The 21578-nt window shown below is 42.2% G+C and overlaps 2 protein-coding genes across 2 annotated transcripts; one reads left to right on the top strand and one right to left on the bottom strand.

Annotated features, from left to right (window-relative positions):
* Positions 1 to 1514: 1514 nt before the first annotated feature.
* msh5 (mutS homolog 5) lies at positions 1515 to 11969 on the top strand. Its single transcript, XM_070834856.1, has 25 exons — positions 1515 to 1589; positions 1673 to 1796; positions 1965 to 2045; positions 2356 to 2409; positions 2516 to 2637; positions 2758 to 2867; positions 3112 to 3147; positions 3516 to 3598; positions 3689 to 3734; positions 5390 to 5528; positions 5680 to 5742; positions 5833 to 5961; positions 6079 to 6151; positions 6293 to 6402; positions 6539 to 6619; positions 6735 to 6822; positions 6924 to 6991; positions 7693 to 7811; positions 8029 to 8155; positions 8841 to 8990; positions 9276 to 9350; positions 11069 to 11215; positions 11444 to 11581; positions 11679 to 11752; positions 11849 to 11969. Exons 1-25 carry the CDS (start codon positions 1515 to 1517, stop codon positions 11967 to 11969), a joined length of 2433 nt encoding a protein of 810 aa, XP_070690957.1.
* A 5549-nt stretch (positions 11970 to 17518) lies between these two features.
* LOC139205772 (uncharacterized) lies at positions 17519 to 18709 on the bottom strand. Its single transcript, XM_070836083.1, has one exon. It carries the CDS (start codon positions 18707 to 18709, stop codon positions 17891 to 17893), a length of 819 nt encoding a protein of 272 aa, XP_070692184.1. The 3' UTR covers positions 17519 to 17890.
* Between the last annotated feature and the right edge of the window lie 2869 nt (positions 18710 to 21578).

The raw sequence follows: 21578 nt of genomic DNA, 5'->3' as shown, positions 1-21578 counted from the left end.
TTTGTGTGTTGGTAGCTTCGTGTAAAGGCTGTTTAGCTACTCCCCTGTATCTTTGTTATTAGCTCAGAGTAGGAAGTCTTGTTTCTTTTACTTTTGAGTGGTGTCCGAATTTAGTTAGTTCTAGTAAACTCAGGTTGAGTCCTCTTTTGGTTCTGATCAACCGCCCTCCTCCTTTTCCGTCTGTCATTGTTTGTCTGGCACTCTAAACCACGATAATTGGTAATAAAACAACTGTGAGCTGACCTTTTTTGTACACCTGGTCCTTTATGTTTACGCCTCTTTACCCCTAGCGACCCGGGGCGTAACAACTTTGAATATGAATTTAAATATTTCTCATACAAAAAGTTAGCTTCTAAATTTTATGGATTAATTAACTACACAAAGTAGTTAAAAAATTGCTCCACCTTTGACCAGCTACAATATTAGACTACTCTGATGTATAATGACATATTTTGATGCTTAAAAATACTTTATACTTAATTTGTACATTTTATACTATAGCCTACTTTTCTGTCCTATTTGTAAAGGTGATATTCTGAATGCAGGGAAAATATTTTTATTTGAGTATTTTTACATTGCGGTGTGCTACAAGTAGGTCCATTTTATGTGAAATATTTTATAATAAAAATATAATTTAATCGAGTCCAGTGTTGGATAAAGTTAAGGTCCAATGACAATATCATTAAGGCTGGGCACTTTTTATTAATTATTGTGTTCCCACTTTCATAGAAGTAAAGTAAGTAAGTCACTGACTCAGGTCAAAGTTCACCCAAAGTACAGGCGATATTGTCATCGCAACGGAGGGAAGGATTGTTATACAGAAAGGATTTATCAGCTCCTTATAATTCAAGCCAGACTTTACCAAAGACACATAGCTAGTTAGCTTTATTATGAAAAGTGCTAACCCGCCGTGTAAGTATATGTTAACTAATAAATAAAATGAATGTGTTACGTTAAATAACTGAATGAGGACCGATATTAGCTAGCTAAGCTAGTAAGGCTCAAGGTGGCTAAGGTTAGCTAACAGGCTAAATAGCGGCTAACTCAACCTGAATTAACTCTACAACACATTAGCTTCTAAATTCTTTTAATTATTAAACTAATTAACAGTACAAAGTAGTTAAAATTTGCTCCACAATTGATCAGCCACAATATTAGATTACTCTGATAGTCTGTAAGATAGCTTGTTTTTCTAAAAAGTACTCTACACTTAATTTACACCTTTTATACCATAGCCTGATAATAGTTGGCTAACTAAATGAGGACTGGTAATAGTTAGCTAAGCTAGTTTGGCTCGAGGTAGCGAACATTAGCTAACAGGCTAAATAGCATTTAATTATCCTAAACTAACTCCACTGTGTTGAGTAACCCATTAAGCTAGACTGCTAACTAGCTAAACGTTTTTCTATATGAAAGTTTAATTAATTGCACTTTTTAAAATATTGGTTGAATAACTGGTGCACAGCATTAAGTTTTTAGTTAATTTGATTGTTTCTGTGTAGAAACAACTGGTCATGGCAGCACCGGACAGTCTGAGAGGAGGAGAGCAAGTTTTTGGAGATGAAGACGAGGAGGAAGACTCGCCTGTGGTAAGCTCAGACATCACTCTCATTTGCAGAGCAGGAGGGAGGTGCAGCGGTCAGATGCAAGCCCTGTATTTGTTAATTGCTAGGTTTTATTGAGTGTTTTAGCTCAGCATGGACAGGTGGGCCTCTGCTACTATGACAGTAAGGACTTCTCTCTACACTACATGACTGACACTCCTGACAACCATGAACTCCTCCTGTTGGCCAGAGGTAAACAACACGTTACACAATCTGAGTATCTTCCCCTAAAAAGGATTATGTTTATGGCTTTCATGTATTTTCACCAGCACAGAAAGAAGAATTATGCATATAAACTCAAACTTTAGCTTTCCTAACTATACAGTGTGTACCTCGTACGTCTTTTTTTCTGTTGTTTAGTCATCCAGGAGGTTAGCCCCCATGTAATAGTTACCAGTGCAAAGCAGGAACGCTGCATGGCACGCTTCTTGCAACAACTTGGTGAGTTCTGGGAGGCATAAAATATCTCACCATGGGGAGGGGGAGAAAGGAAAAATGTCACAGAAAGGCATGTTTTGACGTGGTATGAGAGGAGTAGTTTCTGGGTCAAGGGAAAGAAGTGAGATTAGGGATGCTCAAAACTGGAGCTGGCTAGTGTGATAAGGCAGAAGAGTGATAGTAAGGCTATAAACACAACTTTATCAGGCTTTTATCGAGCACACTATTGAGACACAATCATGCCACCTGAAACCACTGCTTTTTCTTTCAGACAAGCAACTATATTTATTTTTCCCCCTCTGTTTTATCCCAGGTTCAAACCCAGATTACAAACCTGAGGTGGTTACCTATCCATATGTTGATTTTGGTAAACTGACGCCCACTCATAATATCCAAATGTCCTCATTTGTTTTTAGGCAGGATTTCTGCATTAAATTTGTGTGATTTTCCGCTGTTTATTTTGAATGTTGCAGGTCTGGAGGTCGGTAAACAGAGGCTACTTTCTGCCCATCTACCTTTCCTTCCTGCCTCCATTTCAGAAAGAGATAAAATGTCCTACCTCTCCTCCTGTATCTCCTTTGACTCGCCCCTTATGGTGAGCCAGCTGTCTACATATCAACCTATCCATCATTATGAAGGATCTGATCATTAACTGGCCATCATTTTCTTGTATTATGCGTGTGTATTTGTATGCGTTTGCACATCCATTGGGTAGCTGAGGGCAGCGGGCGCTCTGCTGAAATGCCTCGACAGGAGGAGAGTGGGAGTGGAGTTGGAAGACAGCAGTGTTGGAGTTCCTATCCTACAGTTCCACGCCTACACACTGTAAGATACACATTAATGTAGCTATGCGCGCATGCACACACACACACACACACACAACTGTGATTGCACATTTTCGATAATGAGTTTTGTCAATGAAGGGTGACTTTTCAGTGCTCTGTATTTAGCTACAAAGGTTTTAAGCAAACAGGCAGCAGTGGCATTGTGTTACATAGCAAACCAAACCTGTATCATGTGGTGCAGAAGTTTTCATGAATGAATTGTGCATTGCTTTTTTCCAACACAGTAAAGGTGTTGTTTGCATTGACCGAGACACCTACAGGTACGAATGTTTTAGCACAGTCTCTATTACATAAATGATAAATTGTCTGGTTTATGCTGTGTTTAGTGATTTTTAACTTGACTGTTGCTTGTAGAATAAGACTTTAACTGTCCAACGAGCTTTGATTTTAGTTTTGGTCTACTGCTCTTATTTTACATTTTTCTTAACTTTGGCTCATAGTTATATCGTTTATGGTTTTTTTTGTTCTGTTATTTGGAACCTTTTGTAATCACTTTCTATTAAATAAGTAGTAATTGCATAAAATATGGTATTCAAGTCAGATTTATTATTAGTTGAGGGAGGTTAAAACATATAGGAAGAGACCAGCAATACTTGGGAGATCCTCATGGATTTTGTATTTGTTCCAGTGTACTGCAGATCTTTAAGTCTGAGCTTCACCCATCAGTGTACAAGCTGCATTCAGGTGAAAAGGAAGGACTCAGTCTTTATGGTACGTAACTCTGAAGGTATCAGTTTGGGGCATCATCACTCTTCTCTAATGGTGTTTACATGAACTATTTGTTGATACTGTGTGTCACAGGGATCCTGAACCGCTGTAGGTGCAAGTTTGGCTCCAAACTGCTACGGTGAGAAAGAGTCTAATCACACGAAGAAATATAATGAAGGGGGCTTTACTTAATGAAAAGAGAATATAAGGCTTTCATTAGAAAAGGCTGTTATTTCTCTCAGCAGGTCTTCAGTATGCAGTTAAACTACACTAATGTACGTGCAGCCAGGGGCCGGAGGGGGTCCGGTTTTGGGACCGCATGATAGCATCTCTGCTTTTTGCGGATGATGTTGTCATGTTGGCTTCGTCGGGCCGAGACCTCCAGTGTGCACTGGGGCGGTTTGCAGCCGAGTGCGAAACGGCTGGGATGAGAATCAGCACCTCCAAGTCCGAGGCCAAGGTTCTCGACCGGAAAAAGGTGGTTTGCCATCTCCGGGTCGGTGGAGAGTCCTTGCCTCAAGTGGAGGAGTTCAAGTATCTCGGGGTCTTGTTCACGAGTGGGGGAAGGATGGAGCGTGAGATCGACAGGCGGATCGGGGCAGCGTCTGCAGTAATGCGGTCGCTGTATTGGTCCGTCGTGGTGAAGAGGGAGTTGAGCCAAAAGGCAAAGCTCTCGATTTACCGGTCGATCTACGTTCCTACCCTCACCTATAGTCATGAACTTTGGGTCATGACCGAAAGAACGAGATCTCGGATACAAGCGGCCGAAATGAGTTTCCTCCGCAGGGTGGCTGGACTCACCCTTAGAGATAGGGTGAGGAGTTCGGCCATCCGGGAGGGGCTCGGAGTAGAGCCGCTGCTCCTCCACATCGAGAGGAGCCAGCTGAGGTGGCTCGGGCATCTGTTTCGGATGCCTCCTGGACGCCTCCCTGGGGAGGTTTTCCGGGCATGTCCCACCGGAAGGAGGCCCCGGGGAAGACCCAGGACACGCTGGAGGGACTACGTCTCTCGGCTGGCTTGGGAATGCCTCGGGGTCCCACCGGATGAGCTGGAGGAGGTGTCTGGGGCCCGGGACGTTTGGGCATCTCTGCTAAAACTGCTGCCCCCGCGACCTGACCCCGGATAAGCGGTTGAAAATGGATGGATGGATAATGTCTTTACCACCATGCTGTGTAACAGTTGTGCCAAATTTATACAGCTGGTATGAGGAAATTGATGTCAAATGCTGCAACAGTACTACTGTTATTATTATGACTACTACTAATAGGCAGGGCAAGTTTATAGCTAATTTGATTAACAGCTTAAATTCTTTGAAGTCTCTAAATTGCTCTACATCATGCATAAAAGACAAAAATACTAAATATAACAGTTATATAATCACAATTATCTAAAATTATAATGTTAAACAATTAACACAACCAACAATACTAAAGCAACAAATATGAAAGTTTTTGTCATTTACTTACAAACAAACTGCAGCACTGTTGTTTGGCGACTCAGGTAGAAGATTTATGTATCTCTCATGATTTGACACCGCTGCTTGTATCTATAGCAACAGGATAAATGTGTCAGCCTTTTAAGAAAATGCATCTGTTTTTGGTACCACCAATGATGTTATGCTGATTTAATTCCATGCTATGACTATTATAATGTATGTTTATGTAATTCTGCCAATTTTCTGTACACAACCATTTTCTTTTTACATTTACAAAACATATGGTTACCTCTTGTAACTCTTGTGCTATTTGCTTTTTAACATACAGTAAGTATGTGTGATGTCCTCTTTTCTCTCAGTCAATGGTTTCTGCGGCCAACACAGGACCTGGCCGTGTTACACAGGAGACAGGAAGTGATACGTTTCTTCACGTCACCGCGGAACTCAGATGTCCTGAGCACTCTGCAGTCCTTGATACGCAACATCAGTAACATACCAGTAACAACTCTGACCAATTACCTACTTTTTCTCCACATCTGTGACCATTTATCCCATTACCTGCTGTGTTACATAGACATTGTGCCTGTGCCTAAAGTCAGTCTGTGTGTGTGTGTGTGTGTGTGTGTGTGTGTGTTTCTGTGTTTGTTAGACTCTTCTACACAGGATGTCTCTCTCTCACACCAAAGTGAGCGACTGGCAGAGTCTCTATAAGGTTGGAGCTGAAGTATTACCATATGCACCTTATTCACGTGACAGGCTCCTTGGTAGTGTGCTCAGATTGTTGCGTTTGTGTGTTTGTCAGACAGTGTACAGTGCGGTGTGTATCAGGGATACGGTGCGACACCTGCCTCAGTCCATTCAGCTCTTTCGTGATATCAGCTTAGGGTGCTCTGATGATTTCCAGTATATTGCTTCCCTCATCAGCCGAGTTGTGAGAGACAAACTATACACAGCTGCAAATCTGGGAAATCTCCTGACTTTTGTTGTCAGTAGTTTACAGTCATTTTTACTGTTGAGTTTGACTTCAGCTCTGATTTGGAACATGTAGGTTGATTTTGACACCAGCCTAGCTGAGAACCGCTTCACCATCAAACCAAATGTGGACCCAGCGATTGATGAGAGTAAGTGCCTCAAAACTGGAGCAGTTAGTCAAACAGTCTAGTAATAAGTGTTATTAAAGCCCAGTCAGTGTTAGAGTCTGTGTTGATAAGTTGACATGATGATTGATTTAAAGTCTTATCAAGGCTCCCTCCCTCTGTCAGAGAAGAGGAGGATGATGGGGTTGTCTGACTTCCTGACAGATGTAGCCAGAAGAGAGCTTGAGCACCTAGACGCTCGCATCCCTTCATGCTGCGTCATCTACATCCCTCTGGTCTGAGCTTCATGTCTGCATGGCTACCGGCTGATGTTTATCTTTTCAACAGCTGCCTATATTGTATTATAAAACAGTTTCTCTGGAGCGCCACATATATTAGTGTTCATATATCATCGTTCAATTTTCCTCACAGATTGGATTCCTGCTCTCTGTCCCTCGCCTGCCCAGCATGGTAGAGAAAGAGGATTTTGAGATAGAGGGACTTGATTTTATGGTTTGTGTATTATCTTTGCAACTTCGATTTTGTTTGTGCTCTTCAAAGAGACAAATGTTCATGTGCTTTCATTCTCTGCCTTTTCCTTGTGTCCATGCCTGCACTGTCCTTCTAGTTTCTTTCAGAGGATCGTCTGCACTATCGCAACCAGAGAACCAGGGAGCTAGACGACCTCTTGGGAGACTTGCACTGCGACATTAGAGGTCTTTTACCTTCATGCTAGAAGAAAACATTAACCTAACGTTGTTTTAACATTATCACAACCATTGAAGGCTCTGCTGCTGGTATACGTCCTGTTTCTCAGACATGGAGATGGCAGTAATGACACAGTTGCAGAACAAAATCCTCGAGAGGAGCACCTCCCTCTACAAGGTTGGTTGTGCATCACTTTGCACCTCTAGTGTTTAAAAACATGACTCCCACTCTGATAAAATGATTGTTGGCATGAAAGTAATTCTGTTTATGTGTGTAGGTGGAATTTATTGTGATTAGCTATCAGTGTTTCCTTGGTTGGGTCGTACAGTTCTTTTCAAGTGCTGGGATATCTGTCTCTTGGCAGATGGGTGTGCTGCAATTTGATGTTGTAATTGCAAATTCTTAATATGGCCAAATGAGCATTATGATCTGATGATGAGTTGTCATGTTCACAATATTGAAGATCTGGTTAAAATTGTGTAGCTATTAGGCAGATTGCAAGTTGTTATTTGAACTGATGCAAAATAACCAATGAGCTTTATTAAAAAAACAGACAGACATGCAGCTTTTCAAACGTATTAAACTTTATTAAAGCGATTCTTCTCCCAAAATCTCTCTTTTGAGAAATAAACACTCACCCATTATAAAGGAGTATCAAAACATCCAGAGAAAATTCTCACACTGCTCCTGCAACTCAATCCACTTATTTGTTGTTCATCTGTATGCTCAGTTTCAAATACCATATTTTCTGCCAGAAATGTGGCTAAATACATCGCCCCTGTTTCAGTTCAAATGCTCTATGTTTGCGAATACAAGAGCACCTTTTTTGCTGCTCTTTCATTGTGCAGTCAGTGTGTTTAATGTGTGTGTATGTGTAGGTTCTGGATCTCACTGCTGAGCTGGACTGTCTGATGGCTATGAGCACCGCCTCCCAAGAGTACGGCTACACCTCACCCAAACTAGCCAACCACAGGTGGATAACGGTCACACAGGGCAGGTTGGTAATCACACACTCAATGGAAACAATCAGCCAAAACTTCAAAGTATGAAGAAAAGTATCAGGTCATTTAAGCTAATCTAAAATTGGTTCAATTGCTCACCACACAAGCAGGCATGTGCACACACTACATTCACACACACATAAAGCAGAAGTGGTATTTAATATGAGAATGCTGTACAGGATTGATAAATGTCTGTTTTTTATGATTTTCTAGACACCCACTGTTAGAGCTGTGCTCTCCTGTGTTTGTGGCCAACTCTTTTCAGAGCTCAGAGTCACAGGGAAGAGTCAAGATCATCACTGGCCCCAACTCATCTGGCAAGAGCATCTACCTCAAACAGGTGTCACAAAGTCAGACAGTCAGAAAGACAGTTTAATCGTCTCAGTAACACGTTCAACGATAAACTGCTTCTGGACTTCAATTATACTCAAACTTTTGTGCAACTGTGCCGAAGAATGAGTGACACTGTTTTATAAAGTCTGTTTTAGTATGTGACCCAGTGTGCTCATGTTTCATTGGCCTGTTTACCTGAAATTTTTCTTCTTCGACATGAAAATCAGTTGCAGCAAAACTAATAGAGAGCTTTAAGAAGGAATAGAACAGCTAAGCTATTTAAGTGGGAGACAAAACTCAATAATTTGCCTTTGTTTCCTTAGCACCAGTAGTTGTACCACAGATATTTGTTACTTCAACATTTGCTACATGGTGACAGCTGTCATGATGATTTATGTTTTCCTTTTCCAAATTCATTCATTATTTATTACACGAAGCCTTGATGCTTTAATTTACAGCTTCATCAGAAAACATATTCAGATTGACTAAATTGATTTAAATTAAATGTGACAATAAAGTTTCTTAATGAGAATGTTTTCATTTTCCACTACATTTGGGGTTGAGTTTTGACCTCCAGGCTGCTATTGAGAATCACTGATGTGACTCCTCTGTCCCATTTGGTTACGTGACAGCATTTGTCATTCAACCCTGAGGTGCAACTCAACCGGTTTTCTCTGATTTGACTTTGACAGGTGGGTCTGATTGTGTTCATGGCTCTGATTGGTTCAGACGTGCCTGCGAAGGAGGCAGAAATCGGCCTGGTGGACGGGATCTTTACCCGCATGCAGAGCAGAGAGTCTGTATCTATTGGCCTAAGCACCTTCATGATAGACCTTAACCAGGTACCTAACACACACACACACACACACACACACACACATTTTTATGCATGCAAGCCTGTGTGTGTGTATGTACAGTATGTTAGTGTGTGTGGGTGTGGAAATAAAAGATATGAACTTCCAGCACTACTGTCCTCCAGCTCCACTCCTACTCTCCACCTGTCAAGACAATTTTATAAAACAACTACTGCCTACAACCATTACAGACAGACACACACACACACACACACACACACACACAATAAAACAACAAAGTGTGGAATAACACTTTTTGCCTCTATTCTCCAGATGGCCCAAGCTCTCAACAGCAGTACTGGCAACTCATTAGTACTCATCGATGAATTTGGAAAAGGGACTAACACGGTAAGAAGAGGTTGTTCTAGTGCTTTGTGAATTAAACACATATGTATACACATAACAAGGACACACGGTGTCAGTGATGCGAAGCGCCTGAAACCAATTGCAGCCAGTATTATCCAATTTAGAGCTGCAGCACGAATAGACTGTCAGTTCAGCCCAACATGTGCCACCCATCAGCAACAAAACAGCAGCAGCTGTTTAGAGCTGCAGCTATAGACATGCTAATGTGCGCCATCTACAGGCAAGGGCATCCTAGTGCTCTGAGTATCATTATGCTCTTTGTCCTACATCACTGTCTACCAGGCAACTCTGGAGAAGATCCAAACCAGTTTTATTTGTCTAAAAAAGAAATAGAGGTGTGGGACGCAGAAGCCAGAAGAAAACAGGACCAATTACCAATTACCAATGTAGACGTAACCCAGCTCATAGACATTAACAACAACAATTAGGCAGCTTTTTATAACAACAATATATATTTTTTACTTTTTATTTAATCTTTATGTGGTCCGTTTCATTGAGATTAAGATCTCTTTCACAAGAGAGACCTGAGAACAAGCAACTTTCACAAAAACACGCAGAACAAAACACAAAAATAAAACACGCAACAGAAATTTACATTTACATTAATACAATACAATGCATATCAAATGACAATGTGAAAACTGAAGGGGTGGCTCATAGTGAACCTGCAGAGACTTATCACTTCAGTCTTCATTGAGTGCATCTACCCTCAGGTTTACAAAGGTTTTTACTGAGTTTAAGCTCATTGTGTAGATGTCTGGCCTAACGCTACTGTGTTGGCTCACTGTCTCTGCTCTCATACAGTAAGCTACAGCTTTTTTCAGCTAAAAACTCACTATACACTACCTGCTCAGCACCTTATGGCAGACGGACACAGTTAGTGACTAGTTGGTGAATGAAGTGAAGCGTTTAGCAGCTGAAGAGCCACATATTTCCCTCAGAACCTAGAGATAAAAAAACAGAGCTAAAAGAGACGAGATTATTGACTTAGATTCACAAGGTGGTCAGAGACACGGCTCACTGAATGATACTGTTGCATTGTATCTGTTGAATTTGTAAAACACAACCATTAAGTTGAAGCTGAGTAATTATACCCACATGACGTAGGTGAAAGGCTAGCAGTAGACAGCGTCAATGAAAAAGAGCATGTTGACCAGATGAAGATCCAAGTAGTATCGAAACGTTATAATAAAACCTTTTTTGTGGCAGTTAACTAGTGAGGAGGCGGAGCAGCTGGAGCTTCCAAAGAAATTTGGTCAGAATGCACAAAACAAATGCACAAAAGTCTACAGATCTAAATTGCTGTTGCTTTCCTCTCCTGTATTCCTGTAGGTGGTTCAGGTTGTCAGACATTGACCAAACGGCCACCAAAAATGGTTGATGATTGGTTTTAGTTATTAGAATTATAATAGACAAATTACATACACAGACAAGTTCTTCTCTTGTTTGCATGGATACATGTTCAAAGATGAAGTATAGTCACCCATAACATTAGCATCAATTATGTTGCTCAGTAGAAGAGAATGGACATCTTGTGGGTGGACCTTTTAATCCACAACAGGCGGGAATGTGCTGTTAATTGGTTTATTGGTGGCACTAATTTGATCTCAGGCTATGAAGGGTTTATGTTTAGAGCTTAACCTGAATTAAGACAGAAGAGTTGGGCCAAAAGCAGCTTCACCAACAATGTATCCCATCAGGTGGATGGACTGTCCTTGTTGGCTGCATCGATCTCTCATTGGCTGAGAAAAGCTCCGGTGGACGTTCCTCATGTCCTGTTAGCAACAAACTTCCACAGTTTGCTGCAACTGGGCCTGCTACCCTCCTCCGGCCTGCTGTCTCTTCTGGTACTGAGAGATATTCAACTGAGCCCGCACCATGAAAAAATTTAGCCAGAAGCATTTTGTGAATGTTCAGTGAGGTTTCATGATGCTAGACTAACCAAACTCTCTAACAACCAATTAGCTAATGAGGCTCCGCTAGAGATTTGTTTTACCTCATTAGAAGTTTATTTTAGAAGTATTTTGTCTGCGTGTGGTTATTTATTAATTTCTTTGTCTGCGTGCGTGAGGTAGACTCTAGAGACATCAGTGGACGGAGATGAGTTGGTGTTTCTGTACCAACTGAAGGAGGGGATCTGCCAGTCCAGCTATGCTGCCAACATCGCTACACTGGCAGGCCTGCCAACTAGCCTTGTGAAGAGAGGAGTGGAGGTAAACAAACACACACAGTCATGTAGATACACACACACACACAGATACACAGAAGCACGCTCTCACAGACTGACTGTGGGTGTGTGTGTTTGGTCAGGTGTCTGAACACTACAGGACAGGAAGGCCCATCAAACGCACTGACAAAGCATCGTCGGATGAGCAGGCGTACAGGTTTGTTTAACTCAAGCTACACAGAATGACAAAACTAACACAAGAAATTAGCGTATGTGGAACTGACAGATGTGTTTGTATGTGTGTGACTGACAGGTGCAGGTCTGTAGTGGAGAAGTTCCTGAGCCTAGACCTGGAGAACAAAGATTTGGACCTTCATCACTTCATGAAAGAGGAGCTCCTGCCCTCTGCTGGGGAGCTGCTCAGCCGCAGCTGAGCTGTTCTGCTACAAACCCATTTCTGCAGCTCTGTGGTCAGTTTGTTCGTTCAGTCGAATGTTGTCACTTGATTTTGGGAGAAAGCAGGCTTTTAGTGATGCTAAACCTGTAGACTGCATGTTTCTAAGTACATGATAAGAAATCGATTACAGTGCAACTGAAGATTTATTATACTGCACGTGTTGCAAAAGTTTATGTTGTAGCAAAAGAAAAAAACCTAGCTCGATTTTTCTTTTCTGTTGAAATACTGTGTTAAACAGAATACCAACAGATTGGTTGGATTAAAGTCTTTCTAAATTAATATGTCCTTGACATAATTATCTAAGTAGAGTTTTATATTTCAATAGTCTATTGGAAAGTATAAAAATCCTGTAAAGCTGGTGAGTTTTCTTCACCATATGGTTGAAGTCCTTTCAGCATCACTTCACACAGTCTTCTTATGGTTTTGTCAACATAAACTAATGCAGTCTTTCTATTGTGATCCCATTGAGGCTTCAGTGAAGTGCCAGGTGGTCAGGAGAGCCACAGAGAGATACAAAAGTGTGGTGAGCGTTAGTTTGTGTGCTGAGTTGCAGAAGGGAGTGTCGCAGCAGTATCTGGTCATGACAAAGATGGTGTTGTTAGAGAATAGCTCCACCGTGGTCTCGACATTGCACTCCTCTGTCTTCACGCAACCCAAAGTCTTAATGTCCAGAGTATCAGCTGAGGAGACAAGACGATGACTTTCAGTATGACAATGTGACAAGTTCAAGTAAAAAACATTTTTAGAACAATGACAATCTTCACACATTAGACATTAGTTAATAAACATACACTGAATAAAAATACAGTCTCATCCAACACACCTGCCTTCCCTCGGCCCGTGTAGCAGAGCTCCCCTACGCTGCAGTTGGTTTCGGTGGTGTAGCAGGCGTCCCAGAAGCCCAGGTCACACCGGAAACACTCCAGAAACTCCTCTTCTTTCTCTAACCCCACTGACTCCATCAGCTTCTCTAACTGCTCCACCTCCTCACCTGAGCCCGAGAAACACCACAGAATCAGCACAGTTTGATACCACAAAGCTTTACTGGCATTCATTTTGATAGGACATGTTGCCAAATGAGAAAAGAAAAATGTTACTCAAATATTCCAAATGTAACTAGCTTTATGTCCAGTATACTGAGTAAACCTGGGCAAGATGGCAGGATAAAAAGTTGCGGACAAAACTAAACAACCGATAAAACAACTTTAAATGAAAGAGAACAGAGAATATAAACTTACTAATAGTATAGGTGTCAGATTAATGGATAAAAGGCTTTGCATTATTCAGATTTCGAGGTATTTATGTAATAGGTTGTTGGATACATTTATTATTCAGAGGGTGCTGAATGTGTGAAGTGTTGGAGCGCTGTCGATGGACCTCAAGCCAAACTGATGAGCCACATTCTGCCGAGCACTCAGAAATATTTTGTTTATTCTGCAGCAGTCTGGACTTTGTTTCTTCGAGTGGATGACTTGTGTTTTTCAGGGAGTGCTCCAAGACTTCAGGCAGCATCGTGTTTTTATTAGCCAGACAGACACTGGAATTAATAGAAAGTGTTGGCAGCAGAACGTAGTGCAGGAGTGGGAGAAACCCTTAGTTATTCCTACCACACTGCACTGCACAATCCCTCAAATTAATACAACCAGAGCCACACATTAGCTCGTGACATGCAAAGAGGCTTCTTCCTAAAATTTGTGATTTACTGGCAGTGAAATAGGTGAAAAAGTTTTCCAACTGCTCATCAAATGCTACTGAAAATATCTTTAGAATTAAAGTCTTCCTATAAGGCTCATATTAGCTGTGCCATTTTATATTCAAACGACGCGGCATGTTTGTAAACAGAAACATGATCATCCAGGTAGTTGGGTGGCAGTTGGAGATTTATGTTTGGAGCTCATTGTGAGCACACATCCAGTTGCCAGTAGGCCGGCCTCAGTTCTGCTATAGGCTGCAACTGGAGAAGGATCAGGGGGACTCACAATCCTTATCCTCATCTTGTTAGCTGATGCAAGCTCAGGTGGACTTGTAGACAAAAGAGTAGTGAGGTGGGATTTATTGAGAGGAGAACACAGGCTTAGTCATCTTATTAGGTACACCCAGTTAGTGCAGTCTGATACAACTGTCCTGCTATGAATCCTTCCTCTGCTGCTAATATTTTCTATCATCTATTTTCTATTATATCAGTGAGAGAAACTCATTTGAACGTCCTTAAACACCTCTTTTAAAACAGTTTAAAATACTGACCATTATAAAATTCATGAAATTAGGATTTATTGCAGAGCTGCAACACTTATTTGATTAGTGGATCGACAATAAATATATCAGCAACTATTATGATGATTGATTAATCTTGAAATGTTTGAAGAAAATTCAAAGAAAAGTCAAAAAAATATTTTTAAATGTGAAAATTTGCTGTTTTTCCTTGTCTTGCATCATAATAGATAAATAGGATATTTTGGAGTTTTGTTCAAAAAATGACATTAGAAGATGTCACCTTTGACATCTGTATGTAAAATGTACATATATATGTATATATCAATTTAACATTAAATTAAATCCTTATAAGCAGATAATTAATAGTTTCGTCAAACCAGTAAGAACTTGATGATCATGAGAATTTAATAAGACTTTTATTTCCCCCATCGTTGGTCTTTAAGGGGTAAAACGTAACAGTTATAGAAACAAAGTTGTAGAACAGAAGACGCTGTTTGGTTTATACCTGCTATAAATCGAGGAACATTATTTTCTTACCTTGAGCAGGTGTGAGAATCACGATGGCAATAACACAGAATATTAGTCCTTTCATTTTGAGAGGGGTACTTCTTCCACGGACAGCACCATGAGGACTGCTGAGAAGACCGGAAGCGGGGCTGAAATTGGATTAGCCAATGCACCTGCTATTTGTGCCGCACCAATCACAGCTGCTGAAACCTGCAAATGATCAAACAAGGGACAGTTTTTGGGGAATAGCTGCAAATTACAAGCTTCTAACTTGGATTGTAAGATCTATGAGAGAGGAGGGTTGAGAATGTGGAGTTTGGCAGCAAGAAGGATTTTATGTCTCCTTACATGTCAGAAAATGCCATTTGGTTTTGGTTTCGACTGTTTTAAAAGAAGATACAAGCTTGGATGTTGCACATTAAACCAAGCTGTTAGGCCTAACTCATCCCTCTGTTTTGATGAAATACTGAACGCTACATGTAGACGAAGGCTGAAACTCAAACATTTCTCTGTCCAGCTGATGCTTCACACTTCACAAAGACTTCTTAAATAAATCCTTTTCCTGCTGTACCAGGTGAAATCTGTGGAAAAGCATTTTAACCTGGTTGATTCTCAGTCGCTCACATCTTTTATACCAAAAATGTTGATCATAGCTCCTCTCTCTCTCTCTTAAGGAAGAGAGAAATTGCATGTGTCCTGAGTCAGCGCGGGGTTAAGCAGCTTACAGCCTCCTGTGCGTCTGCTCAGATATGTATCAACACAAACACACTCTAATCTCAGAGGAGGGGATTCGATTCAGTTTTATTCTCAATGCAGTTAAAATGTGTTTTGCTGAATTATGTAACAACACACACACACACACACACACACACACACACTTATACTGATACCAAACCTCAAGGATTTCTTGTGTACTTTGTTGCTGCAGCATCATTTGCTTGTGTGTAAAGATATTGAAATTCCCTGCGGTCAGTTTAGTGTCAGATTTAAAGAGATTTCACATCTGAACTCCAGGATTAATGCCTGGTAAATCAAACTCTATATGCAACATGTCACTGAAGAAACAGGAGCAAAATGATTCCTCCTACCAGCGAATGTGAAACAGTTGATTAACCGTTTGAGTCATATTTTTAAGCAACATTACCAGATATTTGCTGGTTTCAGCTTCTCAAATGTAAAGATTTCTTGCTCGTTTTATATGATAGTAAAGTCGGTATTTACATTTTGAACTGTTCAAACAAAACAAGCAATGTGAAACAATGCTTGTGATGCCATTTACACTATTTTCTTTCTGTCTTTCACCAACTTAATCATTGTGGAGGATGTAGTTTGTGGTGCTGTTGACCTCTGAAATATAGTAACCTTCATCAAGGCAGAGTTTATTGCAGGACTGTTGTATTAGCCCGCATTAGTTACAGCTATTAAACTGGCAACTGAGTGGAGACAAAAAGATTTGACGACGGTTGAGAAAAATAATCTGGAGATGAATCAGTAATGAAAATAATCTTTAATTGCAGATTTACAAACAAGCTTCTTACCATCTAAATGTAAAGACATCAGAGTGCCCCGCACTGAGAAGGACTCGTGTGTGTGTGAGAGTGCGGCGAGAGCTGCTTTTCTGAGCGATAAGTGCGAAGGAGGCTGCCTGCAGCTTGTTGCAAAATGCAGTCAAGATTCAGACACATCTCCCCAACTCATCCCTGCTACTGAAAGATACATCCAGCATCTTAAAACAGCATACAGTGCCTACACAAAACCCTCTGCTGAGCCTGTGCACGCGTGTGTGTGCGAGAGAGAAGCGGGTGCTGCTGTTAGTGAGTGAAACGTGTGGCTGCAAATTACTGTATACTTCAGTCTCAGTCATCATCTGGATGGCAGGATCCCAGCATGGGCCCAAACAACAAGGAAATACTCTGCAGTCCTAAAGTACCCATAAAAACCTTCACACTGATCCCCTGTGTAATTAGAGGCTGGAGGAGAAAATGCTGGCGATAATTAAAATCCTACCCTCTTACCTCTCTGCCTGTTCAAACGCTGGCTGGCTTTTGCTTAATTGGCCCCGATAACATTTCACTCTGCATTGTTTTACTCTGTTTTCTCTATTTTGGCTGTTGTGCAGAAGCCAAGGATTGAGATGGAGTATTTGAATAAAGCGTAGGAATCCGATGATGAAGAGAGAGGAGATGAAAGGTCGGGATGGTGGGAGAGTGAGGCTTCAGTTACACGACTCACAGGGCCGATTTTCTCAGTTAGGCTGCGTCAGGAATAACTCATAACAGACTCACCAGATTTTGCAGATTTTTTTTCTATGTCATTGCTCTTTTCTTTCCTATCCACCATCTGATTAAAATTCTTTAAGATCTCGCCTCACCACACTTGAGAAAAGGGAGAAAACTGAGCAGCTGACACTGAATAGGACAAAACAAAAAAACTGAATTACAGTAAAAAAAAAACCGAACACTCAAGTCCACACTTGCATGTGTACCGAACACCAGCTGGTATTTATAGCGTGGCTGTAGGTGTCGAGTGAGTGGAGTGTGGCCTTCCGTGCTTCTCCTGTTTTTACTGAGACAGAATTTCCTCAGATAAAGAGTAGATTACAGTATGTGTGAGATTAGATAAAGACTCATTTGAGACCTAATCTGGCTCATCCTCTTAACAAAACCTCTCCAGCAAGGAAATGTACCTCTGCAGAGACTGTGTGTGTGTATGTGTGCGCATGTGTGTGTGCGCATGTGTATGTGTGTGTGTGCGCGCGCGCGTGTGTGTGTGAGAGAGAGAGTGTGAGAGAGAGAGAGAGAGTGAGTGTGTCTATCTCCCAGTATGGCACCCAAATAAGTTTTCAGCAATCCTCCTCACGTCCAAATATGGTCAAACAAGCAGTGGCTTTTGGGATTTGGGGTATGGGTGAGTTCAAAGACAACAAGATGGTGCGTTGACATCAAACAGCATAGCTCCAATCTTTCAAACGTGGGTGAGTCAGAGAACGATGTAGGACAAAAACACCCTTCACAGACAGTGACTCAGAGCCACTGCGCCACTCGGAGGCACTAAAACATACCACCAAACATTTCATCTGTTTATTGAGGAATGCATAGTCTTGTCTTGCCCCTGCACGTGAAACTTTCAGATGTATCTCATCATGCATATTTTATGAGACAGTAGAAGTTGAACCAGTTACTGTTGAGGCGGCAGAGGAGAGCCTGTCCGTATGTTGAAGTTGATTTCACTAGAGTTGCAAGAGTCTGAGTAGACGGAGGAGTGAGAGATGGACGGGCAGGGGGAGGGAGGGTAAGGAGTTGGCTCCTGGTGGTGCAGAACTCGGGCCAGCAGGGTTGACCTTCCCTCTTTCTCGCCCTCCTCCTCCTCCTCCTCCTCCTCCTCCTCTCTGTCCTCCTCTTTATCTCCACCTCCTGCATCTGAATGAGGCGGCGGTGACGGTCCGCTGCCGATGTTGTGTCTGTTCCTGCGAGGAGGAAGAGGCGGACCACAGTTTTGGTCTGAGGGAGGGAGCGTATAGGACCCCTGCTCTCCATCTTCACACTCCCACTGCTCCTGACAGCTGAAGCTGGGCTGCTCCTGCGAATCCTCCCAACCGTCTTCCCCCTTCAGATCCTCAAGGTCATCGGGTGTCTCTTGTCGGAGGACTTCACGGTCCCGGTTCTCATATAGCAGCGTGGCGGCACAAATGAAGATGAACAGGCCTACTCCCATGACCACGGGCCCGGCCAGCTTCATCCTCTCAATGTGGGTGCTGCCCCGGCCACCCGTGGGCTTCGGTGCTGCCGATATGTAGCCCGCCACTGCTACACCCATCCCCACCAAAACCACCGCCACACCCAGCATGAGCCAGACTCCAGGGGCAGAGCGCAGGTGTAGTTTGGTTTGGAAGGCTTTGCCTTTCCTCAGGTGTCTGTGGCATGCTGGGATGCAGGCAGGTAATGTCTGGGTGGAGTGGGAGGAGGCAGGGCTGCAGACAGGACTGGCTGCTGTCATCCTCTAGCTTCAGACTGAGCAGCAGGCACAGAAAAGAGGACAGAAACACAAGAATTAAGCAGGAAAGTGTTGCATCGGTGAGGGAGCTCTGGGGGTGTTGGAGAGAAGATAGTTTACTCTGCACTGCACACAACAGGAAATAGCAGCTTTAATAAGACATGTGGCTGAGTTAATGAGATGCCAAACCTTCTGCAGCTCCTCCAGTGTCTCTGTGGAGCCACACAGGCTCTCCGCTCACTACTCAACCCTGCAGCAGCCTCCCTGAACCAAGACTGAACTGTTACTGAACCTCTCATTCATCACCATGGGATTAAAAACTCCCTGACCCCTCACAGGACTTTGTGATTTCACTTCACAGTCATGAAAATAGAGTCGCATTACTACGGTAATTGCTCCATCTGAACTCATGATCTAACCCCCCCCCCTAAAGCAAGAGAGCACAACGGGTGATTCAACAGGAAAACGAAGATGATAAATATCCTATCACGTTTTATAAGACTCATACATTTTTAATGTTTTATTGTAATTCATGGTGCACGGCAGCACTGTTGCTGACTACAGTAATTCACTGCAGTTCACTGTCCGGTTACTTTACGCAGTCCATATATAACCAGATCGGGTACTTGCCTTGTTTTGGACGCAAATCCGAAGCAGAAACTGGCTTCTCGGCATTATCAAAATAAATAACCCTGAGTTGCCTTATTCCTCCCACTCCTCCGTCTTCATCTCCACTTTGATTCGCGGTTAAATCCAGACTTTCGTCTAATTCCTCCTCAGATTGAGACGTTTTTCATCCTTGGCTTCACTGTGTGAGAGAGCAGGACGCTGCCGAGCCTGAAATGAAGCTTTTATGGTAAATAACAGTCTTAGTAAAAGTGGTGCAAAGCTGCGCTGCCTCTCCGTTTCCTCGCTGCGTGTGCGCCTATGCAGCCCGTGTTTTGATTTGTCTGTGTGAGTAGAGGAGGGGTCGTGGGAATCTGTGGCTGGTCCAGGCCAGTCCCACGGTGAGCCCAGTTATTCTTAGTGATCACCAGCCATCAGATTATGGAAGGAGCAGCTGCCTTCCTCCATCAGAAGCGTAAGAAAATGTACATTACATAAATGCATATACATTAAAGCCATCAGTCTTTGCTGAAAGGACCACACTAGTGTGCTTTAAAGGACATCTCCTGGACTGTAAATCCTGTCCTACTGTCTCCAGACACAGGACGAACACTCCAGGCAGTCATTAAGGTTTCCATTTAATTCTGTATGCTGTGAAGATCAATCAGCAGTTGCTTGAGTTGTGGTTAAAGGGCAACTCCGCCAATTTCAAACATCAGTCTGTTTACAGGTCTTCTGGAGAATATGTGGAAAAAAGTTGTATAAAAACCCTTTGTGGCTCCAGAGGGAGAAGCTTTAAGTCTGATAAATTTCCTCAAACGAGGTCACATGAGTCAGCCTTCATTTGGTCTGAGGACTTCACTAAAGGAAAGTGCCTGGAGTGTTAGAAGGAAGCGAGAGCTGCTCATCTCTGCTTGAGACAGACTGACAGACCACAGACTGTACATAAAGATGGACGACGCCTCTCCAGGTCCTCCCACTGTACAAAAATGAAGCCAAAATTTATCCGAAATGGCTGCTGCCATCTTGGGCTGGTGACGTCACTTGGAGCCAGACTTTGTGTCAGCAGTGGTCAAGTCCCTGATCACTAAATACACCAACCCAATCACAGGTTACAGATGGCGGTCAGCCATGATGTCAGTGCCCCAAATAACAAATTAAATACAGATCCACCAGAAAAAGGAGCACTGCGGCCCAGTTGCATTGTGGGCAATGTAGGCGCCAGGTTTTGACAAGGAAGTCGAATGTGTGGAATAAAAAAGCCCCTACTGCATCAATTTTGTTACTTAAAACTGTGAGTCTGGCAATATTAGCAGTGTTTTTCTCATTATTACTTGAAATCCACGGCAGCACTCATTAAATTTATGTTATTTTTTTCATCTATACTACATCCTAGTCCACATAGCTTGCACATCTGGGCCACTTTAGACAGTCATGGCTCAGTTTGTGGCTACAGGTGTCATATGGGCCAACAGATAAGGCCCATGTAGAGTACCAGCAGCCAGCAGGAGGTTGTCCAGCTTGCCACTCAGGCCAGGTGTAGCCAAAACACAGCTTGGTGGTTTTAGGATGAGCTGCGACGTGTTGGATGTGGGCCAGATCGTGCCCACACAGCATGCTGGTTTGTGGGTGACTTTGGCCTATTTGCATTTAGGTGATGTATGAGCAGGACACAGGGAGCCAGTTGTTCGAGGGTCGTGACTACAGTGCTACACACTGTCTCAAAAAATGTCAACTTACAGAAACTATGAGCCACAGCACTTGAAATACCAAATTATTATTTTTTTTCTGTATTAACAAAAATATGACTGCAGAGCTTAATGACTATAAGGACAGGCGCTTTGATGTCGTTGCTATTACTGTTACTAATTCAATGTTAACTTTCCATCATAACATTTTGAGGTAAAGAATTCGATATTTATTATTTTAAAGGCTGAAGATATAAATAAAAGTGAATATATGCTCACGTTTGGTGAATCGTGTTTAGATGATTGCAGTGGCTTAAATCTAGGCAGAACATTACATACTCTATAAATGTGGGTTTTGCAATTTACAGCAATGTAAAATTAATGACTAAGAACAAGCACGAGTTAAGTGTCATCCATTATACATCCGCCCGTGAGGGTTTCGTCCTGCAAATTTTATGAATGGAGGTCAATGGCTGAATGGAACCATAGGAAAAATAAACTCAAATTTCTACAACACAACGAGAATGGTTTAGCATTTGGTTATTTCATGTAATGTAGATTATAAGTCACAATACCAC

The sequence above is a fragment of the Pempheris klunzingeri genome, chromosome 8 (genome assembly GCF_042242105.1).
Source record: "Pempheris klunzingeri isolate RE-2024b chromosome 8, fPemKlu1.hap1, whole genome shotgun sequence".
In the NCBI taxonomy this organism is placed as follows: domain Eukaryota; kingdom Metazoa; phylum Chordata; class Actinopteri; order Acropomatiformes; family Pempheridae; genus Pempheris; species Pempheris klunzingeri.
The sequence above is the reverse complement of the archived record's forward strand: the minus strand, read 5'-3'. Positions and strand labels throughout refer to the sequence as shown.